The following is a 27,474-nucleotide window of genomic DNA, read 5'->3' as shown; positions in this document are numbered from 1 at the left end:
ATGATGGATGTAAACCAATCTTAATGGACACAATTTATAGTTGAATATCACTCGGCCCTTCAGTCTATTGACAAACAAGTTGATGAAACAAGGATATCAACAGTCTCGTTTGAAGTCATCTTTTCGCAAGTTTTACGGTCGATACAATGACCTTGTCAGCACATACAACCTATCATTGAGTCAAATGCTGACTGACATTTTTCTTACTAATTGTTAAGCCATTATTAAAGTATACACTGAACTATCTACAGATTTTTCCATGTTTTTTTCCTGATCATGACAAGGAGCACACAGTGGATGTGACCGGTTGGCGGGGGATGCTCACTCCTTCATGGCACCTGATCCCACCTCTAAATATTGAGGTCCGTGTTTGCTCTGCCCCAAATTTGTATCGTTTCATTGGACTTTCGAGATTGAATACTGTTCGTTATCTTCATATTTCATTCTCATGTACTTGCCACAGCAATCGATGCATGTTGGTCAGAGGAATAAGTTTTGATTCCTGGGTCAAAGCTCAAGGTTTGAGGATGGTTTTAAGTATAGTGATATTGTGTTTACTATGGTAGGTTGTAGACAAGTTTATAGAGTAAATTTATGGCCTCATGCGTCCTCCGAGGCACGGAGAGGATAAGTAAAAAGTAAGTAATTTGGCCTTTTTTTAGCCTCATAGTTGCTACGTAGATGTCTAGGGGAATATCTTAATATTGATTCCAGGGCCAAAAGATCAAAGGTCATTACAAGGACATTGACTGGTACATTGTATTCATAATGTTGTGAAGAGCACATCTGATTCAGTTAACTGTGTGCAGGAGAAAATGACATTGACTAATGTAGTCGGGAGATACTTTGCTTTTCCATGCCATTGTGATATTTTTTTTAAACATAATTTGACAATTTTTAATGTAAGTCCATCTTGTTTTCCATAAGTCTATATAAAGTTAGTTACTTTGAATTTTGCTCCTCTAGATTTTGTATGCCTAGTGACTCTGGTTTTCCAGATTGAGTCATTTTCAAATAAGCTTGAGGCTATATATATGCATACAATTTCTTGATTAAGAATATTAATGTAACAGAGACATGTTTGTGCCTCTGAATGGATTTGAAACCAGGACCTCTGGCATGCCAGTCAAGCTAGTGCCCTACTGATCAAACTAAAGGGTCAACCCACTAGCCCAAGCTAGTAAGATGCCATGTATCTTACACTACCACATTGTCCTCATCCAGAGAATGAGAAGTCCTCATCTCTTTTAGAGTTCCAATGCCTGTGGGTCAAAGTTCTGTGGGCAATCATTTCACCTGCCAGAGAAAACCTGGGTCCCAACATGGGCACCATATGTGCCTCCGAATGGATTTGAACCCTGTACTTCTGACATGCCAGTCCAGTGCTCTGCTGATCAAGCTAAAGGGTTAACCCACTAACCCAAGCTAGTAGGATGCCATGTATCTTACACTACCAGATGTGTTGTTTTAAGGATTTTTCTTTCAAATATCAAAGCTAGTGCATAAATCTCTGTCTCTGTTACTGACTTCAGTTTAATATAAAGAGAAGTTTCAATGCTATGACAAATAATGATAAAATAGAGAAACAACACATTGTTGCCAAATGACATTTAAAAAAGTTTATAGATATCAGAATACTTGTATGAATTGAAATAGCACCAATTATTTAAATTCTGCAGTTTAAGAATAAATAACACAAACTTTTTTTTCCCCAGAAATCAGCAATATTTCTGAGACTTATAGATTTATATTCAAGTAAGTAACCTGAATAATGTTTACCAGGTAAAGTGGGGAAAAAAATGTGTGCAAAATTTTGTAAAGGATTACATAGAAAATTTCGCATATCTAAAAACTTGGGATATCTTTATAGTTTAGGGATTTATGTCATTTCTATTCAAAATCAGTCAAAAAATATATACATATCAGTATATTTAAATATATACCAATCCATGCATCAAATTTTGTTTGTGCTTTGTATCCTTAAATTTTAAAACATAATCTTTAATTATTGAGCATAACAATTCTATAAATACAGAGTTTAAACATAGCCAATTTCAATGTAACCCATTTATTGTATAACCGAGATAATTTCTGCTTCATTCTTTATCTGTCAAAATTAGTGCATCGGCTGACCTAGTGGAATCATCCTTTGATTCTTATGTTGTTACCCATGACCTGAAGGTTTACCATTTCTTAGTATCTTCTCTATTTATGGAATATTGACTGTCTAGTATTTTTGTCTTATACTGTGATCAAGCAATTTGCTTGTGTGATAATTTGTATAAACACTGAAGGCATTTTTGCATAAAATTATCACAAAAGCCAAAATTTTGCTTGATCATCATCATAAAACCAAAAAAAACAGACAGGTATTCCTTATATTTACATGATTCTGTAAATTCAGTGCTCCAAGCCCAACCCACTTTCTCTCTTTCCTGCCCCGCATATGATTTTTTTTTTAAAACAACACCTATCGATGAACCAATAGCTTTATAAAGAGATCAAGTTTTTTTTTAATTATTTGTTCTTTTATCTCAGACAAAGAAATTTGAAAATTTTAATAGTATGTCTTGAAGGCCATTAGGTCACTGGGCCATAAAATGCTAGTGTGCAGGCTATAACATTGGGTCTTGGTATGGAAATGAGATCAATCTTTAGTATTTATTGCATTTGATTACAATTTATCAAGATCTTGACTCAAGGTTATATCTAAAAGGTCACTCTGGTCATAGGCAATGAAATGTTTAAACTGTGTCTGAGTCATATACTAGTACATGTATTTGGAACTCAATTAACTGAAATGAATTGGGAGGTAAGTGCATAGTTGTTGCATACATTACATGAGAGATGTTATGACCTTGATTCAAGGATAGCATATAACTTCAAGGCCCTTTGGTGATGTCAAGAGATATGGTCAAAGAGGAGGGAGACATGTTTAGTTTTATAATTAGCATTCACCATGAATTCAGTGTAACTCACTCAGGAGTTTGTCCAAATCACCATGATATCAAAATTTGATCGTGCTGAATTTAAATACAGCTTGCTTCCTTATGTCTGAGATTCAAATATTCATATAAGAAACAAAGTCAATGTCTTCTACAGGATTCATAAAAAGTTCCTTATTTAGCCAAATTTTCCTTATATATAAGCAAGTTCTTTATATAACTGAGTTTTACTGTACAGTTGTTAACATTTGATTGAAATTACTTGTTTGACATTTGTTTAATTTTTTATCTGTACACCTGAAGTAAATTATTAATGTTGGGAATGTGACCACACAGTGGGGGTAGAAGGGAGGAAATGAACAACTAAATTTCAAAGCACTATAATCACATTTCCTTTTCATATCTTTTTCCCTCCAATAACCTTCCACATTTATTTACCTCATATAAATTAAGAAGCAAGCATATTCTTTAGAAAACACCTCCCTTTAGCCAAAACATCATATAAAGGTTTTTAGCCATGCCATTTAGTCTTTTACAGTAAACTATCATGTTGTGGGATAGGAATGGTTCAGTATACATGGAATTTATGCAAGTGGTTTCTTTAATTCAGTGTGTATAATACAAGATGGATTTTCTAATTGAGTAAATCCTAACATACCATATATTCATATGTATTTTTATTAAAGTCATATATGGCATATTTTTGAGAAGTTCAGACTAACTAAAATTAAAAAGATCTTTCTATTTCTTTTATTACTTTATATAAAGATAGGACTTTCCTGTAAATTACACAATTTAAATCAATTGCGTTTCATAGAATTAGAAATTTAAAACAATAACCAATTTACTTACCGACTCCGCATTTAAATATCAGACACAGTTTTAAGCCAATTCAATTATAGAAACATGGGGTTATTCAAGTTCAAAATTGGTGAAAATTTTAATTTGAACATAAATAACAAATATCATGTTCATCTTTAAATCTAGGTATTACATGAAAGACAATTCTTTTATATATGACTATATTTCCTTCAACTTTTGCAATAAAAAGTTATGAGGAAGTCAAAAATATCAAGGGACATAATGATAGAAACAAGAGATGTTTGTGAACCATTATGCCCCCCCCCCCCCAAAAAAAATAATTGGAATTTTTCCAAGTCCAAGGGGCATAACTCTATCAAAAATTGCTCCATCATACCCAAAACAGAAGTTAACTTAGATATTTTTATGATGAATCTGTATACCAAATTTCATTTTAGTATGTGCAACCTCTGCGAAGAAAATGAACAGAAACTGCAAATAATTGGAATTTTTTAAAGTCCAAGGGGCATAACTCTGTCAAAAATTGCTCTATTGTGCACAAAACAGAACTTGGCCTAGATATTTTTATTTATGATAAATCTGTATACCAAATTTCATTTCAGTATGTACAACCTCTGCAAAGAAAATTAACAGAAACAGCAAATAATTGGAATTTTCCTAAGTCAAAGGGGCATAACTTTGTCAAAAATTGCTCAATTAAACCCAAAACAGAACTTGACCTAGATATTCTTATGATAAATCTGTATACCAAATTTCATCTCAGTATTTGCCACCTCTGCAAAGAAAATGAACAGAAACAGCAAATAAGTGGAATTTTCCTACGTCCAAGGGGCATAACTCTGTCAAAAATTGCTCGATTGTACCCAAAACCAAACTTGACCTAAATCAGCTGCAGAACTGTAGCTCTCTGGTTGAAAAAATTTGGACAGATAAACCAGAGAGCTACAGATCCAAGTGTTGTAAAAACCTTCGATTTACGCCGCCGCTTTTTTGTCGCTCGATTCGGGTATTATTTCTTGCATTTTATGCCTTCCCCCGCTTTGAGAATGGTATCCGATAATTAAACATATATTTTTACTCCTATTCTTAATATTTTTTTACCTTTCAAAGGTCCCAAACAGCCATGAATGGTTGTGAAATGTCGGATTAAAATATTCAGATGTCCATATTGGGGTTGTGTGAAAAAAGGCCTCTCAAAGAACATACATGCACTTGTCGAGAAAATGTAAATAAAAAAATATTTAAAATACAGGAGGTTCAAATATCATGAATATTGTCTATAAAGAAGACAATATGTACGTAAAAAAGAAATAAGATAAATAAAACTCGGGCGTGTTATTTCAGGACGACATCAATGAATCATGGATGTCGGAATGCATTTTTTCAACTGATATTCCATACTCCACATACGGCCGTTTGGACCGTTGAAAGGTAAATAAAGTATCAGGAATAAGAGTAAAATATATGGTTAATTATCGGATACTATTCTTAAAGCGGGGGAAAGCATAAAATACAAGAAATAAAACCCGAAGCGAGCGACAAAAAAGCAGCGGCGTGAATCGAAGGTTTTTACAATGCTTGGATCTGTAGCTCTCTGGTTTATCTGTCCGAATTTTCTCAACCAGAGAGCTACAGTTCTGCAGCTAGACCTAAATATTCTTATGATAAATCTGTATACCAAATTTCATTTAAGTTTGTGCAACCTCTGCAAAGAAAATGAATGGAAACTGCAAATAATTAGAATTTTCCTAAGTCCAAGGGGCATAACTCTGTCAAAAATTGCTCGATTGTACCCAAAACCAAACTTGACCTAAATATTCTTATGATAAATCTGTATACCAAATTTCATTTCAGTTTGTGCAACCTCTGCAAAGAAAATGAATGGAAACTGCAAATAATTAGAATTTTTTTAAGTCCAAGGGGCATAGCTGTCAAAAATTGCTCAATTGTACCCAAAACAGAACTCGGCCTAGATATTCTTATGATAAATCTGTATACCAAATTTCATTTCAGTATGTGCAACCTCTGCAAAGAAAATGAATGGAAACTGCAAATAATTAGAATTTTTCTAAGTCCAAGGGGCATAACTCTGTAAAAAATTGCTCAATTGAACCCAAAACAAAACTTGACCTAGATATTCTTATGATAAATCTGTATATCAAATTTCATTTCATTATGTGCAACCTCTGCCTAGAACATGAACGGAAACTGTTGGTGGACCGACAGACAGACTGACCGACCAACAGACAGCAGCAAAGCAATATGCCCTTCCCTCTTTGAAGGGGGGCATAACAATTTTATCAACTCAGAAAGCTAAAAAAAAAAAAAATCCAGAGCCTGGTTGATCTCCAGGCTAAAAAAGCTTCAGAATATGAATAATAGTTCATAATTAAAAAAAAACATACAGGTTTTCAACATTTATTTTCTTTGATCTATATAAAATTGATATTTTTTATAGTCTTAAAATGGCCAATGTAATTCTGCAACACACATCTCTAACAAAACAATTATTACAGTCTTCTCAGTGAATGCCATGTATTCTAGTAACTGAAGACAATACAGAACACCAAGAGAGAAAAAATGGTATCTATCACAAAAGTACACAAAGCTTACCTAAGGTGATATGATCATTCTCTAACAAAGTGTTTTTTACAAAGGAGGTGGTTCTTCCTGACAACATCAGGGGTCCTGTGTCAACTCATTGCTGTGGGACCCCTGACAAATTTCATTCAGTATCTTACAGGCTGAGTGCTGCGACATCTTTCGGGAAAATTACAAATCTTGTTTGTTTTTCTAATCTCTCAAGCAATCAAATTAAGCCTTTCTGTTTACATTATCTGTCTACTTCAATTCCATTGGTGCCTCTCAATGAAAGAAGCAACCCCCAAACCCCAAATAGACATGAATGAAATATGTCAGGGGTCCCATTGAGTTGACACAGGACCCCTAACGTTGTGAGGATGGATTTGGTTAAGCAATCAGAAAGACAAGGTAGTAGGTCAAAAAAAAATTTAATAGCATGCACTGAACAATGTGGTTTATCTTTGCATAGAAAAGACAGAGAATAAAAAAAATTATATGGAATTATATATCAAATAAAAGAATTTTCACAAAGGTATGTTATACCCAGTATACTGTAGTAGAAAAGTTAGAAAAAGATGGCATTCTAAAGAAATACATCTTAATATCTTAAATAAAGCAAATGGTTACTGACATAAAGCTATAAATGCAGTACATAATATATACTCAACAATAAGCTCTCTTGTACCAGTTTGTATTTACTTTTTAAAACAGTTCTTATAAACAAACACAACCACCCTTATTCTCAGATGATTACACAATACATTTACATGTACAGGCCGATATGCTGAAATTGGAATGTGTTAAACATCATACATGTCATATATATTAAAACAACTACATTACATTTACTTGAGCTGATGAAGTTTTTCAAAACAAATTACTAAAATGTATTCATATGCATAATCTGTAACATCACATCTATGTAGTTTTATAATATTACTGGGTTTTTTTTTCATCTCCCCTAAAACAATTTTTTATTGAAAATGTCTACCTCTATTAATTATTATTGAAAAACTTATAAGAAAATTACATATTTTCACTAATACTGAATAAAAAAAATATTACAAAATTTAAAGAAAAATTAAGAAACTGTGTCTGACAAACACCAAGCCTTGGTGTACAAGCTAATTCAAAATACTGCAGCACTTTTATTTCATTATGCATTTTTATGTGTTACATGAAACATGGAATTGTCTATTTTTATGAAGTTTTGATGTTATTTCCAAAACCCAAATTTATAGAGATAGAAAATTATATTAAGTGTAAAGATTGAAAAAACACAAGGTCTGACAGACTGTTAGATTACCGGTACATAACTACTGATGTCAAGAAATACCCTTCTAAATTTGTCATGGACAGATTTTCAAACACTCAATATTTAAACTAACCCTCATTGTTTACTTAAATGTCTATTACAATGCAATTACTGCATTAATACTGGATAAAAATAAACATTCTTTAGTACTAAAAAAGATATACAATATAAATACGTGTATTTTCTTATTGATCCTAAATATTTTGTTTGTTTTGGATTAACATTACCATATGACAGGAATTTTTAGGGACAGTCTATCTTGGCATTATTAGCGATGGTCCTGGCAATGCTTAAAATATATGTAATATAAATTATATAAACGGTGCATGTTTTGGAGGGTAGCAGTTGAAATTGACACCCGAAAACCATTGTAAACTGATGCCTCTGCCGAGGGTGACAATAGTTTTCTGATGGGTGTCAGTTTCAACTGTTACTCTCAAAAACATTCCCCATTTATCTTATTTTACTGAATGTCTCATTGAAATATGACATCAACAAATAAAAGTCGGAGATTGTCACAAGAATTTTTCATCTGCTGTTTGTTGTTTTCAATCAATCTTATATCGACAGCTTTGATTGACATCAAGTTTATTTGGCTTCTTTCAAACACAAAACTGATGTTTTGAGAAATCTATGAACCGTACATGCATAAATTACAAGCATGTGATATTATCGCTGTCCTAACCTGTTTCCAAGTATGTTGCTAATTCTGAGTGTGACATTAAAAATTGTAACAAGCATCTAAACCAAAAAGATTTTAGTATTGAAAGTAAAATAAAATTAGATCGACAAATATAAATAGAGGAATCCAAAAAAATCGCTGAAAATTAATTATGCTGATAAAACGTTCCCACTTTAAAAATTGCAAAATTTGCCTGTCACTAAAATAACCTCTTTTATGGTAATATCATATGTGATATTTCTTTTTTCATATCACACACATTTAACAACATACATTAATACATGTATCTTTTTATAATAATCTGACATGTAAGGAATAATATATAGCACAAAAAGATACATAATTAATTAATTATATACACCACATTTGGTAATTCTAGCTAGGTTTTGTGAAAAGCTCAATTCATGAATAGTTCAAAATTATTATTAAAAATATAAACATAATTAAAAAGTTTTTCTCTTCAAGGACAATGTATTTCAAAAATCACCCATTCAATGAAATGTTGATTAGTAACCTAAGACTATCACTTCAATCTACAACTAATCTAACCCTGATTTTATGTTTTTTCTACCTCAACTTTGTTAAGGGGAAAAAAGACTATTGGACATATGAAAAATAGCACTTATATCAGAACTGCTCCTTACTTGACAAATGGATGGTAGTAGGTACATGAATGTGATATACCGGTATCAAATCAATATTCACCATAAATAAGAAAAGGGGGAAAAGCATGCAGGTGATAACAGATGTAATAAAAAGCACCTGATTTTAACAGACACTGATTTTTTTTCAATGCAAAAACATGGTGTTCAGCCTTTCAAAAAAAAAAAAAAAAAAAAAAAAAATTTATTTGGGTTCTTTGGATCCTGCCACAAAATTAAGGAAATGTAATTCATCAAAATGCAGTCCACAACTAAATGAGGAAAGTATTCTGTATTTCCACTCCTCTTTGTCTTACAATGACATCACAATTCTCCATGGTAACATGTTGTTATAACTCCCGGACATTAAAACATCAGCTGCCAATATCTCATGTAAGCAAAGACAACTCCAGTCACTCATCCATAAAACACACCATTGTCAGTCTGAACACTTGGTAGCACAATCACACACAGAAACAAGAAAAATATGCAGTGAATTAATGTAAAGCATCGATTTGTCTACATATGAAACACGTGCTCAGCCTGCAAGCATAGCTTTAATTGTTTTTGGTGTTGTTTCATCATTTAATGTTTTTGTTGTATATCTGTAAAGATAATTAATATAAAATTGCAATATACCAATAAAACCAGAAATATGCTATATTAAACAGAATTAAATGTCATGGACTTCATCACAATCATTTCTATAATTTAAATTCTATCAAATAACTTCTGTTGGTCAAAAAAAAATTCTTATTTCAATTAAAATAACAAGAGGCCCATGGGCCACAAAGCTTACCTGGGTAACTGTGGCCCTTCTTGTTTACCAGCAGATTCTTTTTCCTATTTATTCCCATGAATGTAAAATTTGATCACTCTTTGTAGACCCACCATACCCCATGAATGTAAAATTTGAGCACTCTTTGTAGACCCACCATATCCCTGGGGGTTATCATTTGAACAAACTTAAATCTACACTACATGTATCTAAAGATGCTTCTTTATAAATTTGACTAATCATGACTTTGCTATTCCTGGGAAATTTTTTTAAAAGATTTTTTATGCATTCCTATATAAAACTCTGATTGCCCATTGTGGCTAGGCCCTACCCAAAAGGGTTTAATGTTTTAAACAAATTTGAGAATACATTACCTGTGGATGCTTCCATATAAATATGACTGATCATGGCCTTTCTATTCTTTGAGAAGAAGATTTTTACATTTTTTAAAAAGATATATTTCTATGTAAAAATTTGATTGCCCATAGTGCCCCCCCCCATCCCCAGGGGGTCATAATTTGAACAAATTTGAATCTACACTATGTCAGGAAGCTTCCACATAAGTTTCATCCTTTCTGGCCCAGTGGTTCTTGAGAAGTTGAATGACCTCACTCAATTTCTTTATTTTTTCTTAATTTTCCCCCCTTTTGAAGAGGGCTTGGCCTTTCATTTGAACAAAATTGAATCCCCTTTACCCTAGAATACTCTGTGCAAAGTTTGTTGAAATTGGCCCAGTGGTTCTGGAGAAGATGATGACAATGTTTAAACTTTACGATGACGACAGACAATGGACAAATTTTGACCAGACAAACTCACTTTAGACTTCAGCTCAGGTGAGCTAAAATTTTTTGCAGAAATCAATGAAATGATACTGTAAATAAAATAATAGGAAAATAAGTAATACTTTTTTTTTGTTTGGAATGATCAATTTTACCAAGGAGATCATGGGTAAACAAGAATTAACAGTTACACATTTATATAATTCTTTCACGCTTACAATTCTCTATACACATGTATATGGATTGGATATAAACTAGCTGGCATCACTGAATCAGATATGTTTATCTGGAACAATATTGAAAGAAATTTGTATCTGAATATTATTTACAAATATTTTTACATACAAATCAATTTCTTAATATCAGACGCTATAATGGGATGTCTTATTGGTATTATTTACCTTGGCAATGCTAAGACACAAAATGTTTTCAAATATGAACTTATCCACAAATTCTATCAAGGAATCTTGCAAAGGCCAAACAGATACTGTGTCTTTACTTGGAAATAAAGAGATTTACATGTGTCCTTTAAATGTTTTTTTGAAATATATTTTACATTGTACATGCAACACTGGAAACTCACTGTGAACTAAATCAATAGTTTGTATAGAGAATTGGTTCGTCCTTCTTCAAAAAAAGTTTCAATTGGCTATATGGCAGCATTTTGCAACTAAAGTTATTTTCAAAAATATTCACATCCCAAAATATTTTCTTCAGAATGACTTTACCTTAAGGCATTTAACAAGCCCTCTACTCTTCCTGGTTCTTGTTCTTTCAGTACTTTGATACAACTTTTGATCTGAAATATATGCATCGATTCCTTAAAGTCAAAATGAAAAGAGGGTTTATTATTAGCCTTACATCAGAATTTGATTAACCATCTAAAGATGAAAATGCACAGTCCTCATACACATACAAGTACTACAATTGTAACTTTGAAGTTCATTACAAGTAGGGAATTTAATATCAATTTAATTTTTTTCCCATTAAAAAAAGAAAAATTCAATGTCTGTAATTTGAATGTTTAACTTTTGAACTAGTTTGTTCTGAGCAGGGTTTGTGAAGATGTCTTTAACAATTTTATAATAAATGTTCAATACTTAGTATCAGGATTACCTCGTGGTTATATATCTAACTTACTGTCGCTCTTTTGTGATAAATTCAAGAAAGCTCTAAATCTCACATCATTTTTTGGGGCATTAAATATTGTTTACGCTAGTGACAATTGAATGATTTGAACAGGTATGCTGAAAGTGCAATGTATTACCAGTGGTTGCACTTCAGAAAGTAAGTCCTCTTATTCAGAATGTTTAGACTTCCAAAAGTAATGCTCATCAGAAATTTATTATTAGAAGAGTCGTCTTAACAGAAAATATCTACAGAAATGTAACACAAGACAACTAGCATCTCCTAAATTTTATCACTGTGGTGCAATTAACATTTAACAAGATATTTCACCAGGACTTCTTTCTTAAATGTCCTTTAAAAATCTACAGTGATCGATCTCCCAGTGTATTCAACAGCATGTTGCCCCAGCTAATTAATGTTTCCTACCTCCACCACAAAAGAGTTCCCTTAAGTTAAGTAATTGCGATATCAAGCATTTATTTACTTTTTTAAATTCTCTCTCAGATTTTCCATCTTTTACTAGGCACATTATTTCTTCTGAATTGATTCAACATTTTAATTTTCATGTTCTTTACATGTACTTATGTTAGTTGGATTCATTTTTTTTTATTTGCCAATACTTGAAATTGTGATTACTTAATGGAACTCTTTCCCAGAGGAAGTAGGAAAAATCTTTTACCTGGGGACAATGTGCTGTTGAATACAACACAAGATTGATCATTGTGGATTTTTAAAGAACATATTAAGAAGTCCTGGTGAAGCATCTTGCTGAATATTAGCTGAACCACACTAGTAAAACTTGAGAGGAGCTAGTCCTCATGCGTTATTTTTTTTTCACTTATATAAGCGGACTTGCGATCTTCTAATTAAATTCAACCATTTCTGTTTGATACTTGTTACTTTTGAAAGCTGATAAAATACCCTAAACATCCCTAATTAGACAAAACCTACTATTTGGAGTTCAATCCTAGACAATACACTGTATTTTCACCATTCTAATACATGTAGTTCAAATAATTTGTTCGTCACTTAAGTCTAAAACAATGTTATGCCCCAAAAATCTTGCAAGATTTAGAGCTTCCTCGACTTTGCCACAAAGGAGTGTCAGTAAGTTATAATCACAATACTAAGTATTCCAGACTGCACCAAATAGACCCCATTCTATGTTTGCACTTAATATTTGAATACACTAAATTAAAAACACTGAGAATATAATCTTTTCAAGAATGTATATATATTTCTTGCAGAGTGTAGACACAGAAATGTATTGCCCATTCACTGCCTTAAGTGCTTTAACAGTTGTTGTGAAGGAAAGCAGATCTTTACTGTTTTTTTTCTAAAGATAAAACTTACATCTATAGTTGATGATTTGGCAAATGCTCCAACAGGATGTACATGGTCATAGAGAATTATTACTCCCACCATTACACGTAGACAAAATAATTTGGTTTCACTGTTTTGGAATCTAGCTACATACTCCCTGTTAAGAATACAGAAATGAAATTGAACATGCAAATGAATAGTATAAATATACACACATTATCTATGATAATTTTCTCTAATGATCACATGCATTGTGACCCAGTTGAACATTTTTTATGCAAAATAAAATGTGAGCATATGAATTGACAAGATTCTCCTTTGAGACAGGAATAATTTCACTTATCCATTACAGTATATAATTTGTGAGACCATAACACAGAATTCATAGAATTTAACTAAGGATACCAACATTTCCTTTGCAGTTGAAGCACTGGAAACCTGATTACTTACGGAGTTTCAATCATAACCCTACAGATATTGGCCATTGTACTCAGACAGTCAGTGGTGTTCTCCACGGGCAGTTCTTTGTGGGTGGACACAAACTTTGTGGTTGCCTCGCCAAGTACCTTTAACATTGGTGTAGCTGGGGCATAGAACAGTGACATCCTGTTGGCCATTTCATTGGAAACAACATTCTCACTGCCCTGGTTGTCATCCTGTAAATTAAAATATTAATACTGAAAACTACTCACCACTTACATATTTCAAACTAGAAATGTGTCCATAGGACATGAATGCTCTGCCCAAGACTCATTTAGTAACGCAACATGAAAATTCATATTAGTGTATGAAGTTTGATGAAAATATCTTGAAAACTAGGGTTTATACACACTGAATAGTAAAGTCAAAGGTCACTGGGAAGGTCAAGGTAAAAAAAAATGGACAAAGTTGATAAATTCTCACCAAATAATGTATTAGTGCATAAGCTTACACAAAAATATCTAGAATAGTTATCTTCAAAACTGACCTAAACATAAATTTGAGAAAAGGGAGGTCAAGGTCAAAGGAAACGTCCAGGTCAAAACATTGAGGCAGTTGAATAGCTCTTATCAATATGTATAAGCATATGAAGTATGATGAAAATATCTTGAATATTGCTTGAATATGCTAAACACAAAATTAAGAAACATGAAGTCTTGGTCAAAGGAAAGGTCAAGGTCAAAAATGTTGATGAAGTTGAATAGTTCTCACCAGTAAGTATCAGTATATATGGTTTGATAAAAATATCTTGAATAATTTCTTTGAAATTGAGCTAAACACTAAAAGAAAAGTGAAGTCAAGGTCAAAGGAAAGGTCAAGGCAAAAAATGTTGATGCAGTTGAATAGTTTTCATCAATATGTATCAGCATATGAGTTTTGAAAAAAAAAATATCTTGAATAGTTTCTTTGAAACTGAGCTCAACACAAAGTGTGATAGAAGGATAGAAGGACGGAAGGACAGCTACACTGAAGAATGGAAGATGGATATGTCAAACATTATAAGCCCCGGTCATATTCATTGTGGAGCATAATAAAATAAATTCAAAGGAACTTAATATTATTTAACACATTACAGAGTTCTTGTATTCAAGATTACCTATATGTTTATGTAAAACAAAGAAGTCACATAATAAAATGCTTATTCTTACTTCATTTGCCATTTTCATTCGACTCAGTGTTCTTCGGTAATAACTAAAGTCATTCTGTATTGAAGGGTTTATCATCTGAAATAAAAACAGATAACAGATTTATTAACAGTACAATCCACTCAAGTTTCCCCAGGCACGTACATGTTCTTGAATCATAAGTACATTTTACAGCAACCCATTCTGGAGCAATGACTATTCATTCCATATTTTTTAGTTTAGATACAAAAAAAATGTTTCTTTAATCTGATGCCATGCATTGGTCCCTAGTGTGCATCATTCTTCTTATTGTCTCATAAAAATGTTTCTGTTTAAATCTATGGTACTCCATTCAAGATAATGGTATAAATAAACATGTAACATAAAACTCATTAAACTTTTAAAGAACAATCAATATTTAATTTTAGAAAATGTTGACTTCATTGATTACATCACGTAATACATTTTCACAGCTTCAGTATCAATGGAAGAACTTAATGTTGAATTTAATGCCGAGTCTAATTATTTCCACCCTAGATATTTTGATAAATTTTTCTTAAATGAATTTTTACTATTATATTAATTATTTTACGATAAAAAAAATCAAATGTTTACCATCCCGATTTCTTAGGGGGCCATCTCAAAAGTTTTCTTAGGGGGCCATCTCAAAAGTTGTCAAATTCTACTATTGCACTCTTTGGAAATTTGTTGGAAAAGTGCCAAATTATCACATTTTCCCCTTGTTTTTTTGTATTTCTGCCCTTGGGATTTCTGTTTCAGTCAAATACATGAAAGTTATTGTAAAAAATCACCACATTGTGAAATTTCAAAAAGCTCACCATCTGGTTTGGTCTAGGAATTTTTTAAAAAGTTTATTTTTTTTCCAATGCCCAATACCTCTATATTTGCAATATCGCGGCATACATTTGTATATAACGACGCGGATAAATTATTTCGGTAAAAAATCACAACGTTTAGATTAATGGTATGCCTCTTGATGTTCTGTCAACAGTTTTAAATAAAATGTCCATGGACGTCTTGAAAACCCAAGTGAGTAATGCGTCATTCTTCAGTGTCATGCATTGCTTAGAGAACCGGAAAACATTGACGTTGTGAAAGCCATTTCAGCGTTTATTCCTAATCATTGTCTTAAAATCACATTTTAAGACATATAAACGTTACAGATGATGTAATATAACGTTAATTTTGTATCAAAATTACAATACAGTACTTAGGATAAGTGTTATGTTGCACCTACGAATGTATGAAACTAAAAAGCTGCGCAAAGTCATGTGCATGCGAATTAGACTCGGCCTCGTAAAATTAAAGCAGAATTTTGCCTACCTTTGTATCATCAAACTTAAGTACAAAGTCTAAAATCTGTGCAAACTGTTTAAATAAAGCCTGCTGTGTTTCCAAGTGCTCCCTAGGAGTTTTGTCTATTGAACATAGTACTTCCAGCAAATCATGGACAGTGTGCTCTGAAAAAATGATATATAAGATAGGGAAAAAACCCCACACATGTACATGTATTTCCAAGAGAACAAAAGGCCCATGGGTCACAATGCTCACCTAAGTCATAAGTGCCCTGCTTTTCTTCAGAACATTGGCCTCACTCAAGCCCCAGGGGCCATGATTTAATCAAACTGCACTCCCTGAGTATGCTTGCATATTAATATGACAAATCATGACCATGTTTACAAGATTTTTTCAAAAGTTTTTTTTCTTTGTTTCTCTATTGTGGCCCCACCCTACCAAGGGATCCAAAACTTGAATCTAAATGACCTGGCAATGTTTGCATATCAATATCACTAACCATGGCCCTGTTGTTCGTAATAGGAAAATTTTGTCTGATTTTTTCCTACATACTCCCATGTCAAAAATTGATACCGTTCTGTGGCACTATCCTATCCCAAGGGGGCCATGTTTTAAACAAACTAGAATCTGCACTACCTGGGGATGCTTGTATATTTAGATTATTAATAATGGTCCTGTTATACTTCAGAAATTTTTTTAAGCATATTCCTATATCTAATTCCATTTAAAACTTTGATTCACTGTTGGGGCTTGATTTGAACAATCTTGAACAATCTTAATCAAACTAATCATGGTCCTGCTGTACTTAAGAAGATTTTTAAATATATATTCTTATGTATTCCCATGCATGTAAAACTTTGATCCTCTGTTGGGGACACACCAAACCTCAAGTGGCCATGTTTGAAAAAAAAACTTGAATCTGAACTACCTCGGGATGCTTGCATATCAATATCACTGATCATGGTTCTGCTTACTTGAGAAGATTTTAAAAGAAATTTTATATATATATATATATACATATATATATATATATATATATATATATATATATATATATATATATATATATATATATATATATATATATATATATTCCTATGCAAAACTTTGATCACTTATTGGCCCCACCCTATCCCCAGAGGCCATGATATGTAAAAAAAAAAATCAAACAAAACAAAACCAAGCAAAAAACAAAGCAAAAAAACTTGGATCTGCACTATCTAGGGATGTTTGCATATTAAATCACTAATTATGGTTCTGTTGTTCTAGAGAAGATTTTTAAAGAATTTTTCCCATTTAAAACTTGATCCCCCATTGTGGCCCCAGTCTACACCCAGGGGCCATGATTTGAATAAAAATGAATCTTCACTTTGTCAGGAATTTTTCACATAAGTTTAATCTTTTTGGCCCAATGGTTCTTGAAAAGATTTTTTTATGGCACCTACCCCATTTTTACTTCTTTTTTTTTTTTTTTTTTTTTTTTTAATCATCGATCCTTTCAATAGACAGATACTCTGTGCCAAGTTTGGTTGAAATCAGCCCACTAGTTCTGGAGAAGATAAAATTGTGAAAAGTTTACAATGACAACAGAACAAATTTTGATTTTTTTCTTTTTTTAAATATTATGAATTTTTTTTCATAATCACTCTTTGTGAAACATTTCCACAGATAAGCACAATTTTCAACAGAATGTACAGAAAACAAAATATGTGTTTTAATCATTTTTCAAGTTATTTTATTATAAATACCTAATTTATTAGCAAACTCAAAGTAGGTTTTCAGTCTCCCCACTAGAGGACATACAGCCACCCATGCCTTCTCTTGTAGGCCATCATTTGTTGGATTACTTATGGCCTGAAACAAAGAAAGAAGCAGTGTTAGCTAGAAAATTTACAGTTGAAGTTTCTACAACCAACCTTAATTCTCTTATATAAATGGGAAGAGTTTCGGGTATGAAAAATTTTCCAGGCTCCAGGGCCATAATGCTTAGATAGCTCACTTTTGATCTCAATCTTACTTTTACATGAGGGATATAAAGTGGAAAAGTGTGACTAAGATCAAAGGTAAGCTCATCTAAGTTTTATGGGCCTGCAGCCAGGAGTAAGCCCCTAGATTTGTTCATACTCATTCCTTGTGATTTTTGGCATTCATCCCTTTGACTGCCTGCCTGATTTTTGTCAACTAGGGTCCCTATATCCTGTTGCCTATCACACACTCCTTGAGATTAATAATATTCAGCCCTAACTTCCTCCCAATTTTATGTCCTCAGCAGTCTGTATATCCTATTGCCTACCCTACACTCCTAAAGGTTTTTAAGGTATTCACTCTGTTTTATGTCCTGTGTGGCCTATGTATACTGTTGTATATCCTGTAGGATTCCCTACCTGTTTGATGTTGTCTGTGACCCCTGTATACTGTTGTATATTCTGTAGGATTGCCTACCTGTCTGATGTCCTCTGTGGCCCCTGTATACTGTTGTATATCCTGTAGGATTGCCTACCTGTTTGATGTCCTCTGTGGCCCCTGTATACTGTTGTATATCTTGTAGGATTTCCTACCTGTCTGATGTCCTCTGTGGCCCCTGTATACTGTTGTATATCCTGTAGGATTGCCTACCTGTTTGATGTTGTCTGTGACCCCTGTATACTGTTGTATATCTTGTAGGATTGCCTACCTGTTTGATGTCCACTGTGGCCTCTGTATTCTGTTGTATATCCTGTAGGATTGCCTACCTGTTTGATGTTGTCTGTGACCTCTGTATACTGTTGTATATCCTGTAGGATTGCCTACCTGTTTGATGTCCTCTGTGGCTCCTGTATACTGTTGTATATCCTGTAGGACCTCCTACCTGTTTGAGATTGTATATCCTGTAGGTTTGCCTACCTGTTTGATGTCCTCTGTGGCCCCTGTATACTGTTGTATATCCTGTAGGATTGCCTACCTGTTTGATGTCCTCTGTGGCCCCTGTATTCTGTTGTATATCCTGTAGGATTGCCTACCTGTTTGATGTTGTCTGTGACCTCTGTATACTGTTGTATATCCTGTAGGATTGCCTACCTGTTTGATGTCCTCTGTGGCTCCTGTATACTGTTGTATATCCTGTAGGACCTCCTACCTGTTTGAGATTGTATATCCTGTAGGTTTGCCTACCTGTTTGATGTCCTCTGTGGCCCCTGTATACTGTTGTATATCCTGTAGGATTGCCTACCTGTTTGATGTCCTCTGTGGCCCCTGTATTCTGTTGTATATCCTGTAGGATTGCCTACCTGTTTGATGTTGTCTGTGACCCCTGTATACTGTTGTATATCCTGTAGGATTGCCTACCTGTTTGATGTCCTCTGTGGCTCCTGTATACTGTTGTATATCCTGTAGGATTACCTACCTGTTTGATGTCCTCTGTGGCTCCTGTATACTGTTGTTTATCCTGTAGGACCTCCTACCTGTTTGAGGTTGTATATCCTGTAGGATTGCCTACCTGTCTGATGTCCTCTGTGGCCCCTGTATACTTTTGTATATCCTGTAGGATTGCCTACCTGTTTGGTGTTCTCTGTGGCTCCTGTATACTGTTGTATATCCTGTAGGACTGCCTACCTGTTTGATGTCCTCTGTGGCCCCTGTATACTGTTGTATATCCTGTAGGATTGTCTGACTCTCATTTAGAACAGCCTGTACCTTTTCCCACACTGCTTTCTCTTCTGCTGTTGGCTGAACACCTATATAGTAGAGTATAAATTTATATCATTAAATGAACCCAAGGAACAAATCAAAACTAAAATGTGTTAAGATTCATGCATAATTTTGATTTTTTATTAAATCGTTTTATAAAAGACATATATTTGTAAATGATACCAGCATTTGCTTTAAATACTGTCTCCTTCTGAATAAGTGAAGTAAATGATTTATAAAATGCTTTAAAAAGTCAGAAAGATACATGATTGTATAAGTCCATGGCTATTAGGTAAAAGGAAAGTGTGGGCATGAACAATGAAAAAGTTTGATTTTTAGATGTTTGATGTTTCATGCATTTTACATGTCATAAAGTCATACAGCTACCATAACCTCTGCACCCAATAAAAAGAACAAATGTACTTGTCCATGAAAAAAAATGGAACCAAACTTTTTCTAAAATGAGCTACTTAGTATCTGTTTCATCAAATATCATCAACTGTATGACTATTGCAATAAATAGTAGCATGCAAATAAAAAAATGTACAATGTAGTTGTTTTTGTATTATGAAATGAAATTCTTAAATCTAACAAGGTATTATGACTAGCATAGTTTTTTATACAGCAGGCTTCATGCATATAAACCACAGACATATGTTTTTCAAGTGAATAACATGCTTATAAACCGAACATTGAAAAAAATTAATGGGAGGAATAAGCTGAAAAAAATGCCTATAGTCTGTTAGAAATCAGGGGTGTGCAATTAAAAAATTAAGTACTAGCCCACGGGCTAGTGGCAGCAATAAAGTTACTAGTCCCAAGTAAAAAGTTACTAGCCCAAATGTGTGTGTGTGTGTGTGGGGGGGGGGGGGGGGGGGGGGGTTAACAACTAATATTGAAAGAAAATAGTTTATTGTTGAAAAAGTCAGGGTTTTAATGTCATTCTTTTTAAAATTAAAGTTTAATTATCACTAGTAAAATTAAATCATTTATAAATTAATAATTATGAAAGTAAATAAAAATGAATTTAGGTAAATTATCTTATCTAAAATGAAATGAAAATCATTTTTAAATACGCTGGAAATATGTTTTATGTAAACCGCATAACACATCTTTCAGTTGATTGAGTGATCGTAATAATTTATTGAGATATCTGCATGTGTATTTTTCATAAACAGAGGAATAGAGGAAATTCGGATTAGATAAAAATGATCGTTTGTGGAAGTAAGTAAGTCAGGTAGTACTGCAAAATGGATAAGATTATGGAGATTTACAAACAGTATGAGAATGTTGCCGATAATTTTTCATTGCTTGAGAATTTAATAGCAAAAAATGAGTGAAAATACCGATAGTTATTTTCATGTATTACATCGGTAGTTTTAATTTTTACTAGCCCAAGGGGCTACCTCCGTGCAGAAAACTACTAGCCTGACCCCAAAAAATGGTAGCCCCGGGCGTCGGGCGATGCTAATTGCACACCCCTGGAAATGTGTCAAAGAATCCTGCTTTTAAGTGAGAGGGTGTGAGCTTGGGTGTTTGAACATTTTTATTTCATCGAATATTTTTAACAAGAGGCCCATGGGCCACAACGCTCACCTGAATAACTTTGGCCCTGCTGTTCTTCACCAGACGATCTTTTTGTAATACCTATTGAAGCCCCGCCCTACCCATGGGGGTCATGATTTTAAAATTTAAAATCTACACTACCCCAGGATGTTTCCATATAAGTTTCAGCTTTACTGGCCAAGTGGTTCTTGAGGAGGAAATTTTTAAAGATTTTTCCTATATATTTCAATGTAAAACTTGGATTCCCTATTGTGGCCCCGCCCTATCCCCAGGTATCAAGATTTGAATAAATTAGAATTTACGCTGCCCCAGGATGCTTTTACAAAAGTTTTAGCTTTTCCGACCAAGTGGTTCTTGAGAAGAAGATTTTTAAAGATTTTTTTTCTATGTATTTCAATGTAAAACTTGGATTCCCTATTGTGGCCCCACCCTTCCCCCAGGGGTTATGATTTTAATAATTTAGAATCTACACTACCCAAGGATGCTTCAACATAAGTTTCAGATTTTCTGGCCCAGTGGTTCTTAAGAAGAAGATTTTTAAAGATTTTTTCTATGTATTGCAATGTGAAACTTGGATTCCCTATTGTGGCCCCGCCCTTCCCCCGGGGGTCATGATTTTAAAAATTTAGAATCTACACTACCCCAGAATGCTTCCACTTAAGTTTCAGCTTTTCTGGCCCAGTGGTTCTTGAGAAGAAGAAATTTTAATGACCCCACCCTATTTTTGTCTTTTCTTGATTATCTCCCCTTGTAAGGGGGTTTGGCCCTTTATTTTAACAATTTAAACTCCCCTTCACCCAAGGATGTTTTTTAACCAAATTTGGTTAAAATTGGCCCAGTGGATCTTAAGAAGAAGTTGAAAATGTGAAAAGTTTACAGATGGAATGACAGACAGATGGATGGACGATGGACAAGGGGTGATCAGAAAAGCTCACTTGAGCTTAAGCTCAGGTGAGCTAAAAAGATTTGAATGATGTTTTCTTAGATTTCCTGAGTAATTTTATCAAGGTAATCCTTCATCAATAAAATATTTTAAGCTTGACTGATATTGGGCTGATCCTTCAAACTAGAAGTCTTTAATATATCCATAGCTCTACTGAAATACTTGAAATACCTAACAGATTTTTTCATTTCTTATTTTGAAGTTGATATTTGTACTAAAATTCACTCAAATCAGATTTTTAAAAAAAAAACTGCATTTTTAAGCTGCAAATCGCTTAGTTTACTTTTCAAAATCAATCAATCCTCCTATCTACAATGACACTACATGTATATGTCAGAAGGTTATAATGGTTTTAAATGCCAACTCAGGCATATTGGTTTTTCCTTGGTACTACTCATTTTTCTTATAGTAAAATGCCCCCATTATGCCAACACCTGAACCAATGAGTGAGCTTTAGTTGTTGAAGAACTTAACTTTCATTGGTGACTTGTGAAAATTAAATTTAGACAAACTAAAAAAAACAATGGTCAAACATTTAATTCAAACCTAAGTATAGTATAAAAAAATGCCTTTTGACTCAACTGATATTGCTAAAAATGTTTTTGGTTTTAACATGTCAAGCAATTAGTTTTGAATATGTCCATGAAAGAAATAGGCATTTCCACCAGCTTATTCTAATAAAAATTTTCTAAGACAATGTATAACCTTAAAAATTGAAATATCTTTTCCCCCTAATCTATATTCACTGATATGTACTGTTGTAATGTGGATGTTAATAAGGTTGCCCATTCAATCTAAAAAGCAGTCAGGCAAAGTAGTTGGAGAAAAAAAAATTGACAACATTCAGTGGGATTCAGGCACCTCAGTGTTTTGGTAAGAAACTTACTCTCAAAGTCAACAAAAATGTCATAGTCTCTGGAAGCAGAGGAGTCGGCCTGACATAATACTTTTAACAAATTTCCCATTACAGATGGCAGGATACAGCTGTAAAAATCATGACCAGAGGAAATTTAGGTTACATCTTTCATAACAGCATACACTTACTTTCAAAATCTACAAAAATGTCATATTTGTTTGATGATGTGTTTTCATCTCGCCACAGAATCTTTAACAAATTTCCCATAGTAATATGGCAATTCTGTAAAATCAAAACATGACATATATATGGTAGTATTTAAATCATGCATAATAATACAATCTATATATATTATCACCTAGGTTTTTGCATTTTTTATAACCTAAGCAGTGAATCACACTTTGTATCTGCAAACAAAGCATGCAATATTAGATCCCTTCATGAAAAATTATGCTTCTGCTGATACCACTAGTATGGTACAAAATATCACATTTTTTCAGTTAATTTTTACAAATCACAACTGTTAACTGAATAAACACATACTGCCCTTTGATCTTTGACATCTAATTATGACCTTGACCTGAAATAAAACCTTGACCTCTATCAAATAAAGCCTTCCCATTTTATACACACAAGCTTCAAAATACAACTGAATGTTGATAAATATCAAAAACAAAAATGCACCAATATTTGAAATTGTTCCTCACAAACAACACTTTTTGGACTTACAAGCATGGAGTACATATGTGTTAATCAATTATTTGTCTCTTACCCTTTTAAACAATCTACATGCTGAATAATTAAAATTCACAGCCTCATTTCCTGATTTCAAGTGCTAGTGAAAAAGCCACATGGAAGTAGTCCTATCAGATTTTCCTGTTTGTATTAAACAGAACTAGGAGTAGAACAAGAATTCCTGCTTTGTTTCATATTCACCTAAAACACTTTGTGTTTATTATGTATCTATGAGGTAATTACATAAAATATCACTTTGGCTATCTCAATAGTGAATGGTACACATTTTGTTAAATGTTTAATTGATTATCTATGTAACTACATAATGAAAATGCAACACCCTTTGACCATATTAATTCATTATATAACAAAAGGCCCATGGGCCATAATGCTTACCTGAGTAACCATAGCCCTTCTATTCCTCATCAGCAGATTCTTTTTCCTACATAATTTTATGTAAAACTTTGATCACTTTTTATGAACCCACCCTACCCTAAGGGGTAATGATTTGAACAAATTTCAATCTACACTACCTGAGGATGCTTCCATATAAATATGACTAATCATGAATTTGCTGTTGTTGAGAAAAAAGACTTTTAAAGATTTTTCCTACATATTCCTATGTAAAACTTTGATTGCCATTTGTGGCCACACCCTGCTCCTGAGGGTCAAGATTTGAACAAATTTGAAACTACACTACCAGCAAATGCTTTTGTCTAAATATCACTAATCATGGCTTTGCTGTTCCTGGGTAAAAGATTTTTAAACATTTCTCCTATATATTCCCATGTTAAACTTCTATCCCCTCATTTCTGTTCCACCCTACATCCAGGGGTCATGATTTTAACAAATTTTAATCTACACTACCTGAGGATGATTTCATTTAAATATGACTGAACATGGTTTTGCTGCTTGTGAGAAGAAGATTTTTAAAGATATTTCCTCCAGATATTCCCATGCAAAACACTGATCCCCTGTTGTGGCCCCACCCTACCCCAGGGGTAATGACTTAAACAATCTTGAATCTACACTACCTGAGGATGCTTCTGTATTCATATGACTAATCATGGCTTTACCCTTCTTGAAAAAAAAGACTTTTTAAAAGATATTTCAAAAATATTCCTGTGTAAAAAATTTACCGCTTTTTGAGGCCCCGTCTTACCCCAAGGGGTCATAATATGTAGAAACTACTTGAAACAACACTACCTGAGGTTGCTTCTGTATAAATATGACTAATAATGGCTTTGCTGTTCTTGAGAAAAAGATTTTTAAAGATTTTCCCTATATATTAAGGGATAAATATGACTAATAATGGCTTTGCTGTTCTTGAGAAAAAGATTTTTAAAGATTTTCCCTATATATTAATGTAAACCTTTGACCCCCTGTTGTGGCCCCGCTCTTCCCCCAGGGGTCAATATATGAACAAATTTAAATCTACAATATATAATGAAGCTCTCACATAAGTTTCATCTTCTCTGGTCCAGTGGTTCTTGAGAAGTTTTTTAAAGATGCCATCAAATTTTCACAAAGTCTTAATTATCTCCCCTTGAAAGAGGATGTGGCACTTCCTGTTAACCACCTTGAATCCCCTTCACCCAAGGATGCTTTGTGGCAAGTTTGGTTGAAGTTGACTCATTGGTTTTGGAAAAGAAGTTGAAAATGTGAAAAAATTACAGACAACACACGACAGACGGATACTGGACACTCTTCAATCAGAAAAGCTCACTTGAGCCTTCGGCTCAGGTGAGCTAATAAACATACACCCATAAATGTGACAAGTGCATGTGCAAGGCTAACTGGTTTCTGTTAAACTGAAAAACAATACATGTACAAAATAACCCTCTCACATTTTCTTTCCATAATGATTCAGGCCCCCATGATTACAAGTTGCATAGTATATGCCATAATTCTGTAAGATTGTACCCACATCATCATAATAATACTTACATACAGCTGACAACCTCTCAATGATCATCAAGAATAACACTCTAAATGCACTTTACCATTTACAGATTAATGTGAGGATGAACAAATATCAATACAGTAATTAGCCATGATATCGCATTATCAAATCATTTCTATTCATGCTAAGGTTTAACACATATAGGCTTTACATGTTTATATATACAGGGTTAATCAATACTTCGACATGTAACAGTCTTCCTCAATTCTTATTTCAGGAAGAGATAATTTATACATGTTTCTGGTATTGTTTTTCCGTAAGTTTTCAAGACTGTGCCTCATAACATCTAAGTTTCTAGTAAATTAAAAGATCAGGCAAAATTCAAATTTAGATACAGAAATCCACAGCTCTTTTAGATGTTAATTAGAACACCCATTTCCTTTTTAACTGAAACTGGGCAAAATTTCAACATCTCAATTGTAAACACTGATGATAATACATGTCTTTAATTTCCCATCAAATGACCAGGAAGTTTCATCCTAATCTTTTGACTTCACTTCCTCAAAGACTTGTTGAATTACTAAGAATCAGCCCCATTTTTTTCAAATGAAGTGTTGTTTACCGATAAAAATTTTCCTAATTGAAACCATTAACTAACAGTGGTACCTTGTTAAATCACTTTAAAGCTGGCGTCTCTGAACCTCCAGCCAATCTTTAATTATTCTAGGATCTGATCTGAAAAGAAAATTTAACAAAACCATTTAAATGACTATGTTTCATGACATAAAACATTAAGTATGCAAATTAAATTTTATCCACTATTAAATAATACAAACTTCCTGCCAGTGTTTTGTTTCCAAATGAAAAAAAATGAGTGGGAAATGTTACTTCCTTGTCATTTTATTGACTTATAAAAAAAATCTCAAGATCTGTTGTACTTTCAATAAATCTGACATATTTAGAATTTCCTTCATAGAGGACAATGACAAGAATATTTAAAGTTGTTTGTTTTTTTTATTCAGGGTATAAAGAAACAAAGGCACTGAAATTTCTAATGGAATCTACCTTTTTTGAAAATAGAACTTAATGGGTTTCTCTGCAAATGCATACATAATCTTAACTGTTTTTCTTTTAGAGTATTAGATATTTATATTGTTAAGTCATTAGACTTAAAACAAAAGTTACATCAACATTAAAACTCATGGCAAACTTTCCATGGAAGTTTGATACACTAAAAAATTATGATTTATCTGAACTAACTGTAACAAATCCATAAATCCTGATCTCAATAAATGGAAAATACCCTGTAATGTGCAATAACAGTGTACTTACAAGTACTAGAGAAACCTCCTCCCCAAAAGGGCTTAAAGTTTGTTTTGTAATTGAAAGTAATATCTACAGTACACATGATATTTGGTAACAAAATGGGTGACAAGCCCCTGCACTCCACCCTAACCAGAAACAGTACATAACTGATAATTATAGACTTGGTGGTTTAATTGTAACCTTGTCAAGCTCTTAAGAAAGAGTCAATGACTTGTCTTTCAAGCACTTCAGTTGAATCTATGTTTCCTTTGTTAGGTTTATCAAAGTGATTGACAAAAGTTATGTATCATATAAACATAGGTAATTGGAGATTACAGAGCTCACCTCAACAAATGTTGTCTTAAAGTAAGGCAAAGTCCCACACTAAACTAATAATCTAGTACTGTACATCCCTATTTGCAACATTTATGCAATTTTGTCTGATAGGGCTTGCAATTACCTGGAAATGGACTTATCTAAAAACTTTAAACTAGTCACTTATCCAGAAAATGTAAGTCAAATCCAGCATCTGAAGCAAGTCTGAGAGTGTTCATCCCTCGATGCATCATCCATGCAAGTTTGG

General features: G+C 33.3%; 1 protein-coding gene across 3 annotated transcripts; it reads right to left on the bottom strand.

Moving 5' to 3' along the window:
* Nucleotides 1-6,171: 6,171 nt before the first annotated feature.
* Nucleotides 6,172-26,315, bottom strand: LOC133176823 (CYFIP-related Rac1 interactor B-like). 3 transcript variants are annotated; one of them, XM_061311890.1, is made up of 10 exons: nucleotides 26,253-26,315; nucleotides 22,979-23,076; nucleotides 19,509-19,630; nucleotides 17,666-17,771; nucleotides 15,945-16,081; nucleotides 14,625-14,699; nucleotides 13,447-13,652; nucleotides 13,027-13,153; nucleotides 11,274-11,344; nucleotides 6,172-9,593 (listed from the first exon to the last, which is right to left on the bottom strand). In XM_061311890.1, the coding sequence occupies exons 2-10, from the start codon at nucleotides 23,055-23,057 to the stop codon at nucleotides 9,527-9,529; spliced, it is 990 nt and encodes a 329-aa protein (XP_061167874.1). In that variant the 5' UTR covers nucleotides 23,058-23,076; nucleotides 26,253-26,315; the 3' UTR covers nucleotides 6,172-9,526. The 3 variants fall into 3 exon arrangements, with proteins under 3 accessions (XP_061167874.1, XP_061167873.1, XP_061167875.1); XM_061311889.1 differs by lacking the exon at nucleotides 22,979-23,076 and adding an exon at nucleotides 23,137-23,230 and having other exon boundaries at nucleotides 26,253-26,273; XM_061311891.1 differs by lacking the exons at nucleotides 19,509-19,630; nucleotides 22,979-23,076; nucleotides 26,253-26,315 and adding an exon at nucleotides 18,801-18,850.
* Nucleotides 26,316-27,474: the final 1,159 nt, after the last annotated feature.

Source organism: Saccostrea echinata, unplaced genomic scaffold (assembly GCF_033153115.1).
Source record: "Saccostrea echinata isolate AGI-Se365-2 ecotype Australia unplaced genomic scaffold, CSIRO_AGI_Sech_v1 ptg000081l, whole genome shotgun sequence".
Classification (NCBI taxonomy): domain Eukaryota; kingdom Metazoa; phylum Mollusca; class Bivalvia; order Ostreida; family Ostreidae; genus Saccostrea; species Saccostrea echinata.
The sequence above is the reverse complement of the archived record's forward strand: the minus strand, read 5'-3'. Positions and strand labels throughout refer to the sequence as shown.

What these genes read in the sequence shown, in the direction of transcription:
- LOC133176823 (XM_061311890.1), bottom strand. Translation starts at nt 23,057, where the DNA reads ATGGGAAATTTGTTAAAAGTATTATGTCAGGCCGACTCCTCTGCTTCC. An exon ending in CCACAGAGGACATCAAACAG is followed by an intron (nt 17,772 to 19,508) that starts GTAGGCAGTCCT and finishes TCTTTGTTTCAG; the next exon opens with GCCATAAGTAATCCAACAAA. An exon ending in TTAAGTTTGATGATACAAAG is followed by an intron (nt 14,700 to 15,944) that starts GTAGGCAAAATT and finishes TTTTTATTTCAG; the next exon opens with ATGATAAACCCTTCAATACA.